Below are 21254 nucleotides of genomic sequence, written 5' to 3' on the forward strand. Positions count from 1 at the left end.
CCTTTCGACTATTCCTTAAGTCCAGCACAAAGTAAATAGTCTATAACAGACAGGTGGGTCACATTCTCATGAGTCAAGTCAAAATAAAATGAAGTGTCAAATAGCTTGAAGTAATTTGAAATAATCTTTGATGTAGTTGCTTGTGAGAAAGCATCATACATCTGATCACAAACAAGATAAAACTTCCTCTAAAGGTAAGTGAACAGGTAAAGTAGGAATAGAAACTGAATCCCAGTAACAAGTAGGAACAACAGAGAACACGAACGGCCGAAGGTTCAACTCCAACCTCCAAGTCCCATCCTAACCCAGCGGGGGAAAAAAAATAGTGGAAAGATGACACTTCTGTGGATTAAAGCTTAAAATCAAGCACTTGATCTTACAAGACATCCAGCACCATTTCACCATCAAAACCGAACCTCAGGAAGAAGGTGACCAGGATAAGCCAATCAACCAGCTTTGTGACATGAGCTGTGGTCCCTAGACCAGCAATAGAAGAGACAGGACAGCTTGTTCCTCTGCTGAACAGACACAGAAGGTCCATGCGTCCCAAGACACCAGAAAGTGTTAAGCAGAAGTTTCAACAGCACCAACAGCTGTCCTGCAAGGATGTGGGCAGTGAACTGCAACTACAAGCTCCAGGACCTCCAGTGGGCAATCTCTGCTGGAAGACTGACAGCAATTAGACTGCCTACATTTACCAAATCAGGATGAAGCTGAAGCTAGAGAGAGCAATGCAAAAGGGAGGCAGCCCGCCACCCAGCAGCTCTAGACAAGCTGGACATGACACTGCTGGAGTGGGGAACAGATCTCCTCCTTTCTCTTTCTACCCAGAATCCTATTAAGTCTGGAACCTGGACCATGCCCTTTGCTTTTTATATCTTACCCTCCTTCACCTCAAAAACAGACAATGAAGGGGTTAGTAGGGGACAACAGAAACCAGCCGTCTCTTGCTGTTAGCTAATTCTGCAACTCAAGCAGAAGTCTGTGCTACCCTTCAAGAAGTTCCAGGATTCAAACCCCGTTATTAAACAAGATGGAAGGTCAATTACAGTGGAAGGTAAAAGGGGACAAAGGTTAGAAAACTGCAATCACCTGAAATAAGGACATCTAAGTTAAAAGCACACCACCTAGTTTGTAAAAATTAAATACCCAAAGCTGAAGAATGTCAATTTTCTTTTGGTTAAAAAGGCTGCTTATATGGTCTTGTCTCCAATGATATAATGACGGTTTTGGAGTCCCTGCCTCATGCAGTTCACAGTCAAGTCACGTTACAGATAACCTCGTGAGAATTTAACAGTTTCCAGCCTTAGTTAAACACTCAGGTGCAGTATCACTAACATCCCTTCAACACGTTATGAATTTGTTTTTCCTGCAGGCACCATACAAGTGTCACTCCCCTAGGTCTCTTTTCCACTACTATGCAGCTTTGGAAATAATTTACTTCTCATGCCAAGTTCTTCATATTTTATATACCTGTATCTTTCTGACAGCTGCTTGTATTATTCTAGTTCTCTCTGATCACAGTTTGCTCCATTCTTCCCATCTACTGACTTTGCAATTAAAACCATAAGAAACAAATCATGTTTGTCTGATGTTTTTCATTTTATTCCCTCATCCTACATCCCTGAAATGCCTTCTATTGTCCATTCTAAAGTAAGGTATATAAGTAAAGTGTATCTAAAACAGGAATATAAATAAGATATTGAGACTTTGGTGTATACTTAATATTCATCAATATTGGGGGGAAATTTAATTATATGATTTGGTAACTCTTCAGAAACTAAACCTAAAAATATAGTTTCTAAGTTCTTATTTAGGTATCCATCAAAAGGATTTTTCGGAGCATGTTATTATTTCAAGAACGCAAGTGCAAAAGACTTCAAATTGACAAGATTTTAAACTGCCCAGAACAGACCATGGACATGTTTTTCGTGTAAGGGACCTGTTTTTAACTGTGAAATTAAACTAAATGTTTGGACATTAAAAGAACGTACTGCTAACTGAATTTTACTGCCTTAACAACATACCCAAGAACCAGTGGAAAAAAACCAGCAGTAATAACACTGAAGGATTTTCAGCTATCTTGTCTGATTACACACGCGTGCTATCTTCAAGGGAAACAGAAAGAAGAATGTAATTTTCTATAATTTCCAACCCAATATTTAATGAAACGCAGGAAAACACATCTTGTTTCAAGTGACAGGAAAAACCAGAGGGTTTTAAAGGTTTTTTTGTTGTTGGTTTGTGGAGGGGGTTGTTTGTTTTGGGTTTTGGTTGTTTTGTGGTTTGGTTATTTTATGATTGTTTTTTGTGTTTTTTTTTCAATTCTCAATTCTCTACTACATACCGAGGCCATGACTGCAGAAATCTGCACTCTAAAGAATATGCTTATCAACGTGATCTCAGACAAGCACATTTTATTTCTTCCACACCTCACGGCTTTGTGATGATCCTGACACACACGGCCCTTTTTAAGTACTTTGAATTCAAAGGCAACGAGCTTCATTTATCTATTAGAGTCAGGACTTTTAGTTTTCTGATGCATCCTGTGCCTTACCTTCCATGGGTATGGAAAGCATTTAAATAAGGGGCTCTGCACCCACACAGAGGAGGCTGCAGAGACCTCACAGGCAGAGAAGGAACAAACAAGTCTTTGTTTCTAGGAGAGGGGGATCTGAGGGGGGAGGAGGAGGGGCAGACAAGTTAAAAAACACGGGCAACTTAAGACAATAAAAAAAATAATAATAATAAAAAAAAAAAGATCTTGCCGTCCTATAAAATGGCTTAGCTTCACGATCTGCAGAATACAGTCAGTGGTAATAGGTGCAATATGCTTTTGAGAACCGAGAATTCGTGGTCTTCAGATGTTACGCATTAAGTGTTCTACTGTCCGAACTCAACAGCAAAATGCCTATTCCGTACTGCAGCAGGTAATACTTGACAGTCACCGAAAAAAGTTTACACCGCTGTCTACATCATGAATGGAGGAAAAAAAGAAAAGAAAAAAAAAACCAAACAAACTAACCAACCCCCTCCCAAAAAAAAAAAAAAAAAAAAAATCAACGCCAAAACAAACCAAGAGAGAGAAACAATTACCAGCCATTGATGCTAGAGAGAAAAGGCCAGCAGATTGTTAACAACTCAAACATAAAAGGCTAATTCTCTCCCAGAGGTCCCAGGGCAATGACAGTCTGCAGTAACACAGCACCTTTCCCCTATGCAGAATTATACACAAAAATTTGCTGTAGAGCACCCTTAATGCTTAATAGACACAGCTGAATGTTTGACGTTTTCTTCTTTTGTATTTATCATTTCACCCTTCAAAACTAAAACTAATTTTAATCTGCAAATGTAGAGACATTTGAACAAACAACAAGAAAAAAGCTCAGGATCTGAGCATACTATAACTTACTGTGCTTAATAATAAGAATCAATGTTTTCATTGAGGGAACTGAAAAAGAGTACTTGTCCCCTTCAGCTTAATTTGGAAACCAGTCAGTTTTTGTGCATCGTTTTTGGCTACGGCCAGGTTTTTGAATGGTGCTAGTTTGCAGCCCTGCAACAAAGGCAAAAATCCTCTTTGATTAAATTGAAAAGAGCTGTGAAGAAAAAAAAACCACCAAAACCCAGCAGGATTTGAAAGAATGAGTCTCGGAAGTAATAAAAACTCGTTCCAAGTGGCTTTTTTAGAGAGACTTCGTACAACAATTTGTTGTTTAATCAGGATACAAGTCATGTTTCTGCACTGCATTCTTTGAAATGCATTACTAATATACTACTATAATGCATTACTATATTGCTTTAAGGAAATCCCAGTTCCAGTTTCATAATGCTGCTGTTCTAAAACAACCTAAAATTTAGCAGAATAAAAATATTCCATTGTTTTCAGTTTCCGATTAATCTGAGAATCCTGGAGTTTATACCCTGAAACAGACTCTTCTCCAGGCTCATTCTGATGTCTTAAACGTACAAACAAATCTTAGTGTCTTAGTCAGGTAAAAAGAAATATTCACACACTCCTGAGCTGGACTCTTGGTTAAAACAAGATATATCCAATGAAAATACTATTTATTACAGAAGTATGTCCAAACTATGGATTGACTACTCTGCATTTATCAATTACTTTAGTTCAAATTCAATTTTTTTCTTTTTGTTCTTCTATCACTACACCACCTGCTAATTAACACGATATAAATTTCTTTGTTTTCTTTGATAAAGCTGCCATTGTTTTTAAAAGTCTCTCTGTATCCTACAACGAAGGGGTAAAACAGCTGGATTGACTGACCGCCACTAAGACTCTACAGCATCCACAGACAGATTCTTAACACACTGCAAAGTAAACTGGAGTAAAATGCTGCTGCCATTGTTCATGAATCTAACTTTTTTTTCCCCACAGAAGTCAACAGCAATATTTATAAAGCACTTTCACTCAACATATGCCAGTTTCAGAAGAACTGAAATATTCTGGCCAGCCAGAAAAGCAAATATAAATGAGATTCAGCAGTAACGTAAATAGCTGTAAGAAACTTCTGCTCAGTGCGTGCGTATAAACCAAAACATTTTCCATTCTTTAAAAATAAATAATTTTTCATTTTGAAAGCGCAAACAATTTTTAAAATATTTGACTTTATTTTTAAATCCTTATACAGAATGGAACTGACAGCGTAAGTATTAGTACTACAGGAGAACTATGTAGGGGACACTGCATAGAACAGATTATGAGAAGAAACCTCAACTAATGTCATTTAAGTTTAAAGTGCACATATGAAATACTGAAGACTACAGAAAGGTCAGGACTCTGAGCTCATCAAGGCCCCATGTCTGTCCACCAAATAACTGGCAAAATACATTTAATCAAAGCTAGTCCGCATTTTAGACCAAAGTTTAATCACCAATGAGTCTATTAAGGGTATCAACTGCAAACGGTTTCACTGCTTCATCACCACATAATACTTCATGGGACCAAAAGACAAGCTTCTGTATAATTTCTTATAAAATTATTATTATTTTTTTTTTAAATGCAGATTTCCTTCCATTTATTTGAGGGGAACAAACCCTGTGTATATCCATGTGCACATCTGCACTTTTTTAATCTCTGTCATAAACCCACTAGAAATGGTTAAACAAGAATTACAAAATCCAGTAAAAACTACTGTAATAAAAAGAAAAAAAAAAATCAACAGTATAATGTCAAGAAATCGTTTTCTCTATATAAGAAACTGAAATCATGTTTCAACATGATTGAATTCAAGGAGGAAAAAAGCAGACGCTTCTTTGAATTTTAGATTATATATTATTAGATATAGAGTACATAATTATTGTGTGTGTATATATATATATTTAGATCACAGATAGTGAATGATGTGTTCAAAAAGATGCACCTTCAATTTAACATAGTATGCTCAATAAAAGAGCTACACAAACTGCAGTGTTAGAAGGATAGGGTGGAAAAAACAGCCCTATCAGGAGTGCAATTTTCTTTCACCACCACAGCTGTTCTAGCACAACACTGGAAGTACGCATTATTTTTACTGGCATAAAGACACCATTACCAACAAAGCTCCTTTCTCAAACAGAATTAAATTATTCTGAAAACAAAACAAAACCCAAACCAGGTATAAACTTACATAAACCTCCTGCCCTGACAAATCCTTAATAAAAGTGGGCGGGTTTTTTTCCCTTTTTATTCCTATACACATATTCTACATAAAGTAGATAACTGCATTCTTACACAGTACTTGTGGACAGGTTTAACAATTTCTTCAGTGAACTCTGCTCACTGAAGAGGTCTAAATAACATCCCTACTTTCGAACAAAACAAGATTTCACTTTCTGATATGATGATGAACAATTATTAAGCATTTGTTGTCACTACTGTAAGGGCAGCATCCCCTATCACAAAGGGATGCTTGACAGTGGTATTTCATGTGCCTCTGCAGGTTTGTAACAAGCTCACCAGTTCACTGAAAACTGATGCTGCTCCACCTGTACGCAATCTCTGACACACATACCAAAATACAGAAGTCTCTTCCCCATCCTAAGTGATCACCTGAAACCGTTCTTCTGGAAAAATAGAGTCAGAGAAGTGAAAAATCTAATACCAGTAGACCTTACAGAGGAGTCAAATCCAGTTTGGTTTAGAGAGCCTGTAAAGAGGATATGCCATTGCATCTGCACATCAAAACCAGCCGTGGCTCATTCTCTTCTTTTGTGCAAAACTAGAAGGCAGATCTGGAAATTAAAAAATCTGAAATGCCACTGTGACCAGACATAAGGTCTGGGCCTTTTTTTTTTTTTTTTGACCAGACAAAAGTCAAAAGAAAGTTTTCCAGTCTAGGGTTCTAGTTCTATCTTGTCCACAAATCTGCTTCTGGCAAGGCTCCTACCAACTAATTTGAAGAGACACATATTAAACAAAGTGCTAGACAGGTAAGGAATAAGAAAGAAACACTGTGGAATACTTCCTTTTAATTTCGAATACCTAAAATTAGCAGATGCTCCAAGCTTAAGCTTTTAAGCGCATTTCAAGTTTGTTGTGTGGTTGGTTGGTTGGGGTTTTTCATGGAAATGATAAATACACATTTCAATGATACCTACAGATGCATTTTACTTCGGTATTTCTGAACAAGCCCTTTTCATTGTTTCAAATGTTTAATGTTCTTACATTACAGAAAAAAGGAAGCAGAAAATCCTGATGTGCATCCTCCATGCTCCTATACTTCCCATCACTTTTACTCCTTTTCCTACTTGTGTAGTTCAAGCAGCCGCTGCACACTGAGCCCCTATGGCACTTTCCATAACGACACTAAACACTGTCTTGCCTTGCCTTCCCCCTCATCCAAAATTCATACGGAACTTCAAAATCATTAACATAATCTCTAAATGGGAGTGATGAACATAAAGCCGTGGCAATTACTTCAATCTGAAGTCACAACTTTTGCTTCATACCCCATATGGCAGCTCCAACATTTGACAGAAGAGAAGGAAAAAGACTGGGCATATGTGTAACACTGGTATGATCACTAGTAACAAGCTATAAAACTGAAGTCTGGAATAAAATAAGAAGAAAATTGAAATGCTATCTTGTCTTACTCCAGTTCCTGCAGACTGACTTGCCTGACTACTCTACCGGAGTACTACTGTTTAAACACAAGACTTACACTAACACAACAGACACACAGAAATCAACTGCCAGTTTCCAGTATTTTCCCACTTCAAGTTCACCATCCTATCTTTGAATTTAACAAATTAAGTATCCCCAAAAGGCAAAGTATTTTTAGTCGCATTTCAAAAAACAGTCCTACCACCTGCAAACTGAAATAACAGTTGAAATCCCTGTAATGGTATTTGATACAAAAGCCAATTCTTGGAAACTTTTAGCAATAAAGTTGAATGATTCCAAACTTCAACTGGTTCTAGGAAATATAATTTTATAGAAAAAGCAGATGTTGTTCTACTTTACTGCCTCCAGCCACTCAGAATGCATTACTGACCTGCTTCCTACCCAGACGTTGACTATCAAGAAAACGTATTAACTTATCTGAAGGCGTAAGAAAACCAGTAAGATCTGTGAAGAAGGACCAACAGACAAAAGCAGAAGCTAGTAAAAGACAAAACAGTCCAAAATCAAGCTGAGAGTCCAATTCCGTTAAATTTAAAATACAACAACAAAAAGTAGTCTGAAGCCCCTTACTACAAGGCCTGCAAAGGCACTGAGAAGGTAGGACAGCATGTTTGTACCAGATGCTCCACTAGACAAAGAATCCTGCTGACACAGGCCTAAGGACCCCTCCTCCTATCCCCATTCCTTTGATGCCATGTCATCTTTTATGGTTGTCCGTGCTTGGCATGAGAAGGCCCTCCTTTCATACTTAGCTCTTCCCCAGATTTTAAAGTTTGTGAATTCTCCTAACGCAAAACTGTTCTGAAGTCAAATATGTAGACTTGGAGGATCAACATCTGAGCCACAACAAGACTTTGCTGCTGCTGTTTAAGTGGTGTAGCTGAAGACCTCAAGCCCACTTCAAAGCTGTTAGATCTGAGTCTTGGAACAAAGTTCTTATCTTCAACTTGGAGCACTCAGGTTTTAGACCCAGCCTACTCCACAGCAGGGCATTCTGACAGGGACTCTTATCTGATGCATTAGTCTTAAAAGCCTGCTCCAAGAAAGAATCCATGTTAACTGCATCCTTTTATTTTCTGTATAAAAGCATGAATGCAATACCCAAATTCCCCTTACCAAGTCAGTCAGTAGGTGTGTCCGCCTAAAACCATTTTTTCAAACTGATTCTCCTGTCTCCCTCTTTTCTAGCCACATTAATGGAAAATTCCCAATACTAAATACTACTTAATGGGAGAAAAAAAGAAAGAAAGAGGTATATGCACACCTAGTAGAGAAAATAAAGATGAATACGAAGCTTCCATCTGATGAAGAACATACAGAGACGTAAGGGCTGTCTCCCTGGAAGCTGGGAATTCAGAAGCAATAAGGGCAAAGACTCTTCAAACCTTCTGTTTCTAAATCCTGGAACAGAAGAGTATGTTTGCACATACCATTCAACAGCTTTATTGTTTTCAATGGTTCTTCAGATTGGTGAAAGTGGCAGTATCAAGGATGAAATGAATTTCTCCTTCATTTTCAATCAACATTAGTATCACTGTAATAATCACAAGCTTCAACATTACAAAGATCAAGTCACCTAGGATTGCTTCTAAAAGTGTTAGTAGCAAAAGTAGTGAAAACCAAGCCCTTATATTAGAACACAGTGATAGAAAAAAAAGAGTATGGTGATCCTCAGGGGGAAAAAAACCAACAGGATTTTCAACTTATATTAAGCACAGAAAGGTAAACTTCTGAGTCATTCACATGCTATTTAGGGTCACAGCACATATTTGTTGAGGAACTCCACACAATAAATAAATGCAAGGCTCCGTAAGTTTGCTCTGTCAAACAGATTTTTTTCTTCTTCACTGGAGTGACTTAAGGAGGTCACAAGTGAGAAAGCAACAGGAATACGATTTTGTATTTTCTTGGCTCAAATGATAAAAACATAAACCACAATACAATGCGTACAACTGAAGATTTCAAGGAAAACTCCTTCAAGCTCAACAGCAGCTAGCAGCTTGTCTCTATTTGCCATCACTCTAGATCAGAAGAGCCCACATGCTTTTTTTTCCCCCCCCCTTTTTTTTTTTCCCCCTCTTTCCTGCCCCTTTCAGTTACACTTGAGCTCTTTGACTGAAAAGGTCTGGAACAGATTAAAAGTCCGACCACAAAATAAAGAGCCTTGGCATATACTCAAGCCTGTCTGGGATACACATACACAGTGGGCCCAAAAAGGGAAGCTATGCAGCAAGAAACCCTTATGCAGTCTTTTGGACATTTCTAACTTCTTTCAGTTTAACTGTACAGCCTTCGCATTTGATGGAGTTTCAGCGTGCACAAGACAAGTAGCTTTTGCCCTTAAAGTTAGACCATGCTATTTACAGGAGTACAAAATAGTTCTGAGAAACAAGATTCATCTTACTCTTGACCTGCCAATTAAAGCCTTTTCCCCACTCCTTTTTACTTCCAGCTCATTATTGGAAGCGATAAATACAAAGAAAAGCAAAATACATACCCTGCAAGATTACTTAAGTAAATATAACTGACCCGCCTCTTTTAACTGCAAAAGGCAACACTGATTTTCAAAATGACTGCTTCCTTCACAGCCTTATTCACATATTAAGTAATTGTAAAGTTGCCAATTACCCACACACTCCTCTTGCAACACGCAAACAGGTCTGCAACCCTGACTGGTGTTAAAGTCAGCGCGGACATTTGCCAAAGCTGACAACCCTCAATATACGCCCCACCTTTGGGCTCAAGTTGCACAGTGGTTCAACCTGTCTACAAACTGGTGAGCAGTTTATAAACAAAGTGTGACAATCTGGTCTTCTCCATAAGAGCAAGCAGATGTTTAAAGTAAGCACTCGAGCCTACAAAACAAAAAATGCTGAAATTCCTAACAGCCAGTTCAGGAAAAAAAAACCCAAACAAAAAACAACAACAAAAAAAAACAAAACACAAGAGCAACTGTTGGGTTCTGCAGCTCTGTGTTTATATGGCATTCATGGAGTTAATGCCTCTCCCAAAAGGGGCCCACAGTTGTTGTTAGGTCAACCCCTGTAAAGCTTCAAAGGCTTTGTATCCCCTCAGCCTGACCTACTCAGTGATCTGCACACTGTTTTCATTTAGTTGCACCGAGTCCAAAACTAAAGCCTGAAAAACCACAATGATCTCTTCTTCTTTTTTTTTTTTTTTTTCCCCTCCTTACCCCTACTGTTTTTTCCATGGGTCTGGAAAAATAGCTAAAATCCAGAGCAGCTGAAAATAGTAAGTTATTGGGAAAACAAATCAAGACCAAATTAATACAGCTAATAAAGCTTACACACACAGGTCATGGCTTTATACAAAAACTGAAGTTGTAATACCACCTTAAATACATCAGAACAATCACTTGGACAACCCAACAAACTAGTTTAGAGTCTCTTAACGTTATATGCTATTGCTATTCATAGTCACCAGTGCCAGTATTTTACTGAAATGCTTGCAGCTTTGCTTTTCATAGATTGAAACCATTATAAAACGTGAGATACCAGTTCTATTTTGTGAAATTTTTACATCTAGACCTTGCAGTCCCTAACTTAAGTTACTGTTTCTATTTCCAATATTACATAGTCTTTACCCCCACAAAGAGATTATTAAAATAGAAACAACAAAACTAATAATTTCTGTCCATATTGTTTAAAACAGAAAGTTTTGTCATGATCATCACTGTGACAAGCTGGAATTATAAGCTGGTATATGTTTCAAGTGTATTTAAACAGCATATATTATTATTTGAACAATGCCCTCTTTAGGATAGCGCAAAGGAAAGTAAATATTTGTTTGGGAATTAAAAGATTCTTCTGTGGTAAAGTTTTGCAGTTTTAAAGGGAAGAGTGAGCCTGGCTGAAACTGTCTCTAGGTTTCTGAATGCCACCAATTTTGGAAACTGTATGGACCATATGGCAAAATCCCAACCCCTAGCATTAGAAACTTTGGTGACATACACTCCTACAGGATATATGCTAATCCTTTTATTCTTTTTTTTTATTTTAATATATAATGATTTAAATAAGGTATCTATAATTGAAATTAAAATATATTTTAATTGTACTATAAAAAGTTTTCAAAATATGCCTGCAAAATTAAAGCTGAGCGAACTGAAGCGAATCAAAAATTCTGAAGTGAGATGAACTTTTACCAAAGCGTGGGTCAAGCCTTGGGTCTAGCCAAGATGTAGTCTTGTTCTTATGGTTTATGTAGTAAATTTCTCCATCCTGGGTCATAGCTTGTTCCCATCCATCGGGGAGTGGGCCTGCAATATAGAAGGAAGGAGTTGATGGCGGGCTCTTGTTTGCTCCAGCTGAAATTGATCTAAAAAAAATTCCAACATTTTACATATATAACAGTACATGAAGAATTTCAAGCTCATGTCTAACGTATCTGGGATAAGGGCAAAGAAGTGGCGGGTGGGAAATCAAAGAACAGAAAGCACTTCTATCATTTTGGTTTAGGATTTGGAGTTCAATTTTTGTAACTTGTTTGCATCCTTTCGTATGCTTTTGACACTTCCTTTTGCTATAGCGTTATAATACAAAACCAGCAATAAGTCAAGCCTGCCAGAATGAAACCAGCATGAGCACCAGGAAAAAGATGCAGCATAGAGGTATTCTGCCTTTCACGGGAAAGTTCATCTAGTGATTAAGGCCCAGCAGCAGCAACAAGGTAACGCTGAAGAGATCCTGAAACATCCCTCTATCTTTCACAAATGATTAAAAAAGTGACAAAACTCATCTTCCTTTTACCTCATACCATAACTTTCTGCAAGTGCATTAAAGGCTTAAGCAAGCAAAAACACAAACCTGAAGAACAGGAGGCAAACAAGCAACGAAAAAGTGAAGGTAAGAAAACACCAGCAGCAGCTACAGACACAGTGCTACGCCTCTACGAGCAGGAAGGCACAGGCAGGGAGACCTACATTTAGGACATGGTAAAAGGGAGGTAGGCGATGGTGTTCTGGAGTCCAGAGCCAAATGTCTGAACACATGGAGTCTTGAGGTGTGTTTCCCTTGTGTTCCAAACAGCGGCTTTCAAGAAAACCACCTTTCATCACTCATCCCCATCTCTGTATGATCATGTATGTTCATCTGTATTTTGCTTAGTCTGAAAACTGTTCTTAAAGTTACATTCATCTCATCTTATCTGGCACATGCTTTACAAATGCACGTTTTTGAATTCTTACACTCACATAGACATGGACTTTTAAAAACACCTAGATTAGATGCAAGATCTTGCCTGTATCTCTTCAGCTTTCAGTACAATCCTAAAATGATATGGCAAAAGATCCACTGCAAATGTTAAGAATGTAAAAGAAATTAGAACAAGACCTGCTGCAGGAAGCCATCATATTTCAACCTCTTCTTCCACTCTTCCTCAGTGTAATATAGTAATATGCTAGCAAAAGCCCTTTGGCTGTTAGACTTGGACTAACAGACCATTCTGTACAACGTAAGATACATTAAGCATGCACAAACATCGTAATTTCACAGATGAGATTCAGATATACACACAAAAATGTGTGTATCTGATAAATGCCTGAAGTACCTACTATGCCCACGATCAAATTACATTAGCTCTTTGGCTGTCATTTTGTCCTGAAGTCATGCTCCTGTTGAAGGATTCATTGTCTAAAGCTGGGGAGGGGGGAGAAGAGAGGAGGATACATTTGTTTGCTTAATCTGAAAACATGTTCTTGGAGAAATGTCAAAAAGAGTAAAATAATCATTCAGTTGCATTCCAGTAATATCCCAAGGCATAACCAAGACAAGAATTTGTCTTTGAAGATCCCCTGCAAACAACATTTCTAATTTAAACTCTTTCATTTTGGCTCAGAAAACTATGCCTTTCTCTAGCAACCCCACTACCACACCATTAGAGCTACAGGTTTACGAGTGAGCAAAAAGAGTGATCTTAACCACTGGACATTTCCTTCCCATCCTTCATCCTCACAAGCTTTAAAAGCCACATACAAGTGACAAGAGCACCTCAGCTTTTATCAGAGGCTGGTGAACAGAACAGGCAAGAAGGAGCGACAACACTGCAAAACATTCCTCCATCCTAACATATCCACAATATAACAGGTCTTCAATGCAGAATTGAAAGCTAAAGTGCAAAGAACCCTGTGCTTTGTTACCATACCCAAAGACCGGCCAGCTAATCAGTGACATGCTATTTTATGAAACTGGGTCACAGTAGCACACTGACGTGTCCCACATCATCCAAGCAATGAAGAACCAAAAGTGTTCCTTGACGTCTAAGCCAACACCCTAGCCATGTGGGCAGACCTTCACGCTACCATTCTCCTCAGAGTCCTTCTACGCCACACATCCCTCGGAGATGAAACTCAGCAAGAAATTCTCTTTTGAACTGCAAAGCCAAAAAACCCAGCTGGCTCTAGGAAAAACAAAACTAGCCTTGGGGTGTCAGTCCTGCTGAACACTGAGTAAAGCATATACTGGTCCAACATGTTCCTTTGTAGCAAATAAGAACAAAATGCCTTTGAAGCAGGATGCCAAGAGCCCATCAGTCCACCTACCTGGTGGAAGAATACTGCTTATTAGAGTCAGTGATCTGATGAGAACTAGCGTACCAGAGAGAAACCTGGGCAAGGTTCTCTTTCTAAATAAAATACACAGCTGTGGACAGGACAGGAAAGGTCTGACTGCTCACCTTCTCACAGTAGCAAGCCTTCCTCACTAAGTGCCATCAACGGCTGCAGAAACATAACTTTTCTCTCTAGAAACTTTTGGCATTAATCACGATGTTGCTTTCTTCCTTGGCCAGTAAACTGCTCGTGTTTCTACTGTCATGCCTACATGTTGACATGGTAGTGCAAAAAATTGATTAGTACTGCTTTCTGTAATTCCTATTTGGTTTTGTGAGCAGTTGTGAAACCAGAAGACTGTCAAGTCTGATTTTGTAACTGGCTGCCTGACAAACCCTGTATTAGAGGAAAAAATGGAAAACTATGGTGAAGAATAGCAGACACATTCACTCAGAGCATCTAGGAAAATTCCTGTGCAATACATGTCCCTTCCCCCGCCACCAAAAGGCTCAATAGGAACAGAATTCCCAGCATTAGCTTATCTTTTGAAGTGATTTAAGTTATAAAAGCTCCATATTGCTGCTATTCCGACCTTCTCACCAAGATGTGGGTAGTTACTACAGCCCATGTTGTACAAAACCAGCCACGCTGGGTCTAACCAAAAGTCCATTTAGTCCAGGCACCCAACCTGGGGCACCAGACAGATCGCACTGCTGAAAGCGGCCCATTTAGTGACTGTCGCACTCGATGAACTTTTAAACAAAGCACTGAATACAATACACATATAGACCCAAAAAGCACAGTAGCTATGAATAGTTGCTTGGCCTCCAACTACGTCAGGTGATTTCTTGAGCCAGATTGTGTCTACTTACTAGGTGCCAAAGGATCTCTCTTTCAAGTACTTTTCCAGTCTTCCCTTGAACCTTTGCAAACATTTAGCACCAACGCAATCACTGTGGCATGGTCTCCTACTAGTTCTGTTTGATGCCTCCTAGGTTAACTGAATACAACCACAACCATAAACTTACAATTCTATCAAATTATTGGCACTGAGAGAGACAACCTTTCTAAAGGACTGATCACTTGTTGTGGTACTTTTAAAGACAAGGTTATCAAAAATTAGATTCCAATTTCCAAATGTAAGCCATCCTTACAGAACTACTGATCAGGCATACCTCTGTAGTAAATATTTATATAACGTTTTAACTTAACATAAACACATGTCATTTTAAAAATCTGTGTGTCTCTCTCTCTTTGGTGCATGTCTTTTTTTTTTTTTTTTGAGTTTTTACTTTCTCCATATACCATTTTTGCCATGAAATGCAGATAGAAAGCAACAGAAGGAGGAACAAAAGAAACATAAAAGCAGTACAGATTTAAGCTATGCTGGTATACAAAGTTAACCTTGAAAGTCCCCACAGTTTCTGATATTTAATTGTAAAATAAATGTAAATAAAGCTGTATTTTATCACAAGGTTAATGCATATTAGAGGGCATCTGTATATTATAAGAACAGCATGGACAACCTAGGAATTGGAATACCTGTGTTCAACAGCAAGAATCACCCTACACTCCAAGAACCTTCCTAATCTTTCTCTGTGAAAGATGATATTTTTCCATCCAATCACTGTCACTCTAAAACTTTTTAAAATTATATCAAAGTCTACAAAATTTACCTCAAGTCCACCTTTATTCTGTTGAATCAGTAAAACTTACAAAAAGACACCATTTAAAAAGGGGCATTTTTAGGAGATGAAGAAACAAACGCTACTGTCATGGAGATACTTAGAAACCCGTTTCACAACAGATCATACGTAGTGTGAACTGTACACAAAGCAGAATTTGTAGTATGACTAGTTACATAGAAGAGAAACCTGCAACTAAAATGAGCAGGAATCTAACAGAAGAGATAGAACTTGTTTTAGTTACTGGCATATTCCTCCCTACCCTCCTGCCCCCCAAGGGGGAAAAAAAAAAACCTCAAGAGTTAGGAATTCGCGTATCCATTTTCCTATCAACCTCTAACATGGCACTACAGCCTTTCCCTAAGAGGCAATGAAATTACACTAGGTCTACAAACTTCCCCGGGGAAGCCCAATTCAAACCTGCAATGTAAGGTGGAAGACAAACGAGGACAAAGACAGGTAATCTGCTCCACAGCTAATGATCTAATGCCTATGCGCAAGCAGAAGAGGCTGAAGCAAGCAGTGCTGTCAAGCATCATTCAGGAAATAAAAGTATCTGTAGAATGGAAGTGTATAAATACAATCATTATCCCATCTCTGTTGTATCAACTGTAATTGTAGAAGAAACAGGCATTGTTTGCTTTCAAATTTATAAAACTTTACCTCAACAAGAAATGTACAGGACAGGCTCCTCACAACAACGTACCATTATTACTACCATTTGTTGGGGTTTTTTTTTTTGGTGGTTTTTTTTTTTTTACTCAAGAAAGAACATTGTTTTTCATGTAATACCTTTAGGGAAAAAATGGTTAGGAACACACACAAAACAGTCAAGACTAGTTTTTATATACACGTTGCATATTTAGAAGTAACAGACTTGTTTTCTTTCCATTATTGAAGATGCAATCCTATCTCACAGAAGATTAACCAACAAATGCCATCTGAAAGCACACTGTGTTTCTTTGCAAACATATGGCCCAAATCATTTTAGTTGATTACATGTAGCAAGCGAAGTTCAGCAAGACTGAGACACAATAAAAATACCAAAGAATCAAAACAAGTGTGTGTGTGTGGGGAAATCCTCACTTTTCACATACTGATGCCCTCGTGTAAATGATGTATGCTCACACTCAAAACAGTTCATTCACAAAATCATGCCAGGAACAGATGAAGCTGGTTCAGATGCCTACTGGTTTCCTTAAAGAAGCATAATTTGCATCAAGATACCCGGATTCTCATCCGGCCTTAGCTGCACCCACAGGTGGTATTTCTTAAGAAAAACAACATAAAAACCTCAACCTCATGCTAAACTACATCTTCCCTGTTTTTATTTAAACACTGTTTTGACTTGCTTTCACCCTTACCACACCTTCCAGTTTTGCTTTCTTCCCATTCTCCCTGAGCTCCACTCATCCTATTTATCCAGAAAAGACAACAGGTTTATCTTCAATATGCAGACAGCAGCCTTCTGAGATCTGTTCTCTCTCCCTCTTCAGTTTATTTTCCTGTTCTTAATTCTAGCTAATGGCTAGAACTATAATGCTGGCTAAACGGCTAAAGCTTCCAACGGCTTTCAAGACAGCTCCTAAAAATCTCCTGTCTTAGGTTTTACCACAGCAACTTTACTCACAAGCTCCTATGGCAGTCTGTAATTAAATATACTGAAACTTGGACAGTAACTTCCAATTAAGGGCTACAATTACTAAGCACAAGGACGAACAGTACAAAAGGAAAACATTCTCCCCTGCGGCATTTCGGACATTTTTTTTGCAAGTCACTGACCTCCAGCTGTCACAATACTTACACTTGGTTTTTCCCAATATCTTTCATGAAAGGCTCTCCAAGCACAAGGGCATGTTTCATTGCCAGCAATATTTCATAACAGGAAACTTGTGTCTTAAAGGTCTCAACTTTATTTCCCAGTTCTTGAGGATGAATATCCAAATTAGAAAATTAAGTAGTCTTATATTTATGACATTAGCACTCAGATTTACGTTCCACTCTGCTGAAGTGGTACACAGTTACTTGATTTTTCCATTTCTCTCATTCTTTATGAGGCCACCAAAGAAGCGTAAGTTACCATGAACTGGGCAGTAAAAAGTAACAGAATCATATAACACACTTCAGAAAAACAAATATACATTCATAATTTAAAGTTAGTACATAAAGATTTGCCAAATCAGGTATCAGAAACAGAATCATATCCAATGAATGCAGGTTCAGTAGTATTTAATGCAAAACAGACTTTTGTTAAATGCAAGTAAATTAAGAGTAAGCATGTGCATCCAAAGAGCCAGTCCTGTCATACTACCTCAACTGACTTAAACTTAAAAACAGCAATGTCACATAAACACATAACTCAATATACAGAGAAGCTCTGATTCCTTCACGCACTTTATCAACTTCAGAGCAGCGGGGAAAAAACTTTACAAGATTTTCAGTTCATATTCAATACAGTATCATCTATGAAATTATAAATAAATGTTCAATGAACTTGCATTCAAATAAGTGCTTTCTCAAGCCACGAGACAACCCACTTAAATGCCTGAACTCTTCTTTTTTGGATGAGCAACAATATCTATGCAGGATCACTTGCTCACACACTTACATCAATTACATATAAATTCTTGGTTTTCTTTTAAAAATAATCCTCATGTACCGATTGCTGGATTCTGTTTTAGAGTTTTACTCATTACAACTAACCAGTTTTTTGTGGGTTTTGTTGGGGTTTTTTTTGCGCTAAGGACCCTTCATTTCTTTTTAAGTACATAAAATGAATCCTACTTTGCTATCAATATTTTTTTCCTGTTAATTCTTGGTACAACAGAAGGTTTGAGGAGTTATCTTAACACACAAATTTATGTCAATATTTAAACAGCAAGAATCTGATTTTCGCACAACTAAGATAAGGCAAAAGGCAAGACAGACCAAGGGAATTGTTTCGCTTCTCCTATTCCCTGTTCTTCACAAGTGTCCCTACAAAAACACGTCATCTCTATTGCTGCAGGTTTCCTGAGATATATTTACAGAAAAAATAACCACAGATACTATATTTTCACATCAGCGCCTGAGACCTTAATTACTCTGAACCATGACTTCCTGAACTTGAACAGGACTCAAATTTGTTTCAGGATAATCCAACCTCCTGGCCTAGCCAGCAGAAAATTTGATGAGCTTCCCCTCTAATACTCAGTCATGAACAGCACAGTTTGGTCGTGCCCGTTGATCTTTTGGTATTGTCTGTCGCACATGAATTGCAGCATGAAGCAAAGCTGTCTAAATGGACAACAAAAAGCAGCACCAGAGAATAACCTTTGTGAAATACAGAAACAGCAGACATACACAAAATACAATCAGACTGTGAGAAAATAAATAAAACATGAACCTCAGCAACAGACAGAAGGTGACAAAGCACAGGGAAAAGCGCAGCAGCCAAACTAGTATAGCACCACGTTCATCTGGTTGCTCTCTGCACCATCAGGACAAGAGAGCTCAGGAAACAGAAATCAGATTGTACAGCAAGAACAAGCACACTTTACTGCTGTCTAGTGAGGGCCCCTCCAGACTAGCTGAAAAATAATTCTATATCGCAGGAAAAGATATCAGTCTTCCTCAGATAGAGGAATAATCATCAGGATACAAGATTTTGGAAATGATGGCAAAATAAGGAAAAACATCTCTGCTTCCAAACACGATTTTCGAGGTGTTTGCTTTATTCATTTAGTGAAGTCAGAAAAAATTAGATGTTAATAACAAATGTAGGAAATGTAAATAAATGGGAGTATACCAAGTCTAGTAAGTGAGCAAGGGGGGTGGGGGTGGGGTGGGCAGAATAATACTGCAGAGGCCCAGTGGCTTTAATGTAAATTGATAATAATTTACTAGAAATTCTGGTCTTCATCCATTTAATAGCATTTTCAGTCAGAAGAAATTAGCAAAAAATCCGCTTCTTTAAACGTCTGCATCATCCATTTGAAAAAACAAAAACATAAACCAAATAACTACAGGATACTTTCTGTTGACATCATAAATATTATACAAATTCCCTTACCTCAAGCATCAGCCTTTTGCTCGATGCATCAGGCATCAACAAATTTAAAGTTTTAAACCAGGGTAACTAGAAGGACATTTTTGAGATTTGGACTACCTCACCCGCAATTAAAATGGCTATCGGTATCTTCATTCGTATGATCTTTTTCATAAATACAAGTTTTGTTTACCTGATGCCGAGTTCATGATGTTCTGCTGCACGGAAGGACTGGTGGGAGCTGTGACATTCATCTGGGAAAGCATGGCCTTCCTAGGATCTTGCCATGTTGTTGTTTGATCAATGTGACTAAGACAAAAGAAAGTGGGAGTTAGGACAGTGGTGCATTCACAACAACGACCTGCTAGCACTGAAAGTTTAACAACAAAAGCTTAAGCCTGCACCAACAGCCACATTCAAAACCAAGCAAGAACTGTTTGGATTCTTTCCAAGCACCATGTCAGATCCTTAAACCCTTAACTCTGGCCACCACCACCCTCCCAACAAACAGCTGTAGTGACCAGAGCTAGAGCAATGGTGAGGGGTAAGGCTCAACATGACTATCGTCATCTAGACTGTTGGACCGTAACTAGATGTCATACCCTTGAACTAAACACTCTCTTCCTTTTCTCGTTGATTAGTTACTTGTCATTTCTAAATGTGACTTCGGAGTCTTTCAGACCAAGCCAGTTATATGTGGAATCTCAAGCACAGTCCAGTAACTTGGCATGATGAGTTCATGTTCGGTGCCTAGGGAGTTGTAATGAACTGGCTAGCGAGTTATCACCAGTGTTGCCAAACTTTCTGTGCGTAGACCACATCCTCAGATTATTTGATGGACTACTCCCCTCACCACTGACAACTGAACAATCTCGCTGTGCTAATTTAAGTAACCAGTCACACCAGAGCAGTAACATGAAAGTGATGTGCAGCTGCCTTTCAACTTCATGCGAAAAGATGAGGACAGCTGGACTGTCCATAGCTCAAGTAGCGCTCTGCAGAACCTCGTTACAAAACTTTGGGAGCTTGGAATTATCTGTTTTGAAAAAACTGGAAAGTACATTCAGCACTGTCATTCACAAAAGTATTCAATTCAATGAAAATGCAGAAGTGTAATGAATGATTACTTCACCTTCTGAGTATGAGATAAGCATGTTTTGCTAATGAATAGCAAATGCAGGCTATTCGTAATAAGCATCAACGTTATCTTGATGCCATTAAGCAATATTGCTCAAAGAAGTACACGTGGACAAAAATAAAACTAATACACCAAGGTTTGACAACAAAGTCTGTTATTGATTCATTTAGAGCTGGTATCAATTAAAACTCATCTTCAAATAGTATTGTTATCAATTAGAATCCAACACATCACTACCTTGGTACCATTCTTTTCTTACATTAATAATCCTTAAAGTTACTTTTTTCTGGATTACACGGAATGCCCATTTTCATTTATTTCAGCAAAACCACAACATTTAAAGCTGCAACACAAATTCTACTGGTGATCTCAGTTCAAAACTAGGTACTCCAATTCACGACTCTGCTTCGTATCTGTATCTCGCATTGTGTTTTTGATGTATCTTCGTGGATCAACGTCAACTATCAAACAGGCTGGACATTTCCATCTTTTTGTTGAGATTAAATAATAATTGTGCAGCTACTGTTCCTAATTCACAGTTTCTCTTATTTTAAAGCATATTCAAGTGTAAGAGTTGGTACCGTATTATTTTAGACATTCTAAAGGGATAAATAATTCCGATTTGGTCACCTCAACACTAGCATCTTTGTGGACGCTGACATCTCTGTCAACGAGAAAGGAACCTAAATAAGCACGGTTGTGATATAAGTCAT

At 38.2% G+C, this 21254-nt stretch overlaps 1 protein-coding gene across 8 annotated transcripts in view; it reads right to left on the bottom strand.

The window, feature by feature from the left end:
* Nucleotides 1–21254, bottom strand: part of YAP1 (Yes1 associated transcriptional regulator) — a 91180-nt gene that overhangs the window by 23422 nt on the left and 46504 nt on the right. For 4 of the 8 annotated variants that reach the window (XM_074570895.1, XM_074570850.1, XM_074570830.1 and 1 more), the window contains exons 3-4: nt 19597–19712; nt 11289–11402 (exon numbers count right to left, since the gene is read on the bottom strand). In XM_074570895.1, the coding sequence (XP_074426996.1) occupies nt 11289–11402; nt 19597–19712 (230 nt within the window). The remainder of the gene's footprint in view (nt 1–11288; nt 11403–19596; nt 19713–21254) is intronic. The other 4 variants (XM_074570885.1, XM_074570869.1, XM_074570875.1 and 1 more) reach the window with 1 other exon arrangement.

This window comes from Larus michahellis, chromosome 1, assembly GCF_964199755.1.
Source record: "Larus michahellis chromosome 1, bLarMic1.1, whole genome shotgun sequence".
NCBI classification, from domain to species: domain Eukaryota; kingdom Metazoa; phylum Chordata; class Aves; order Charadriiformes; family Laridae; genus Larus; species Larus michahellis.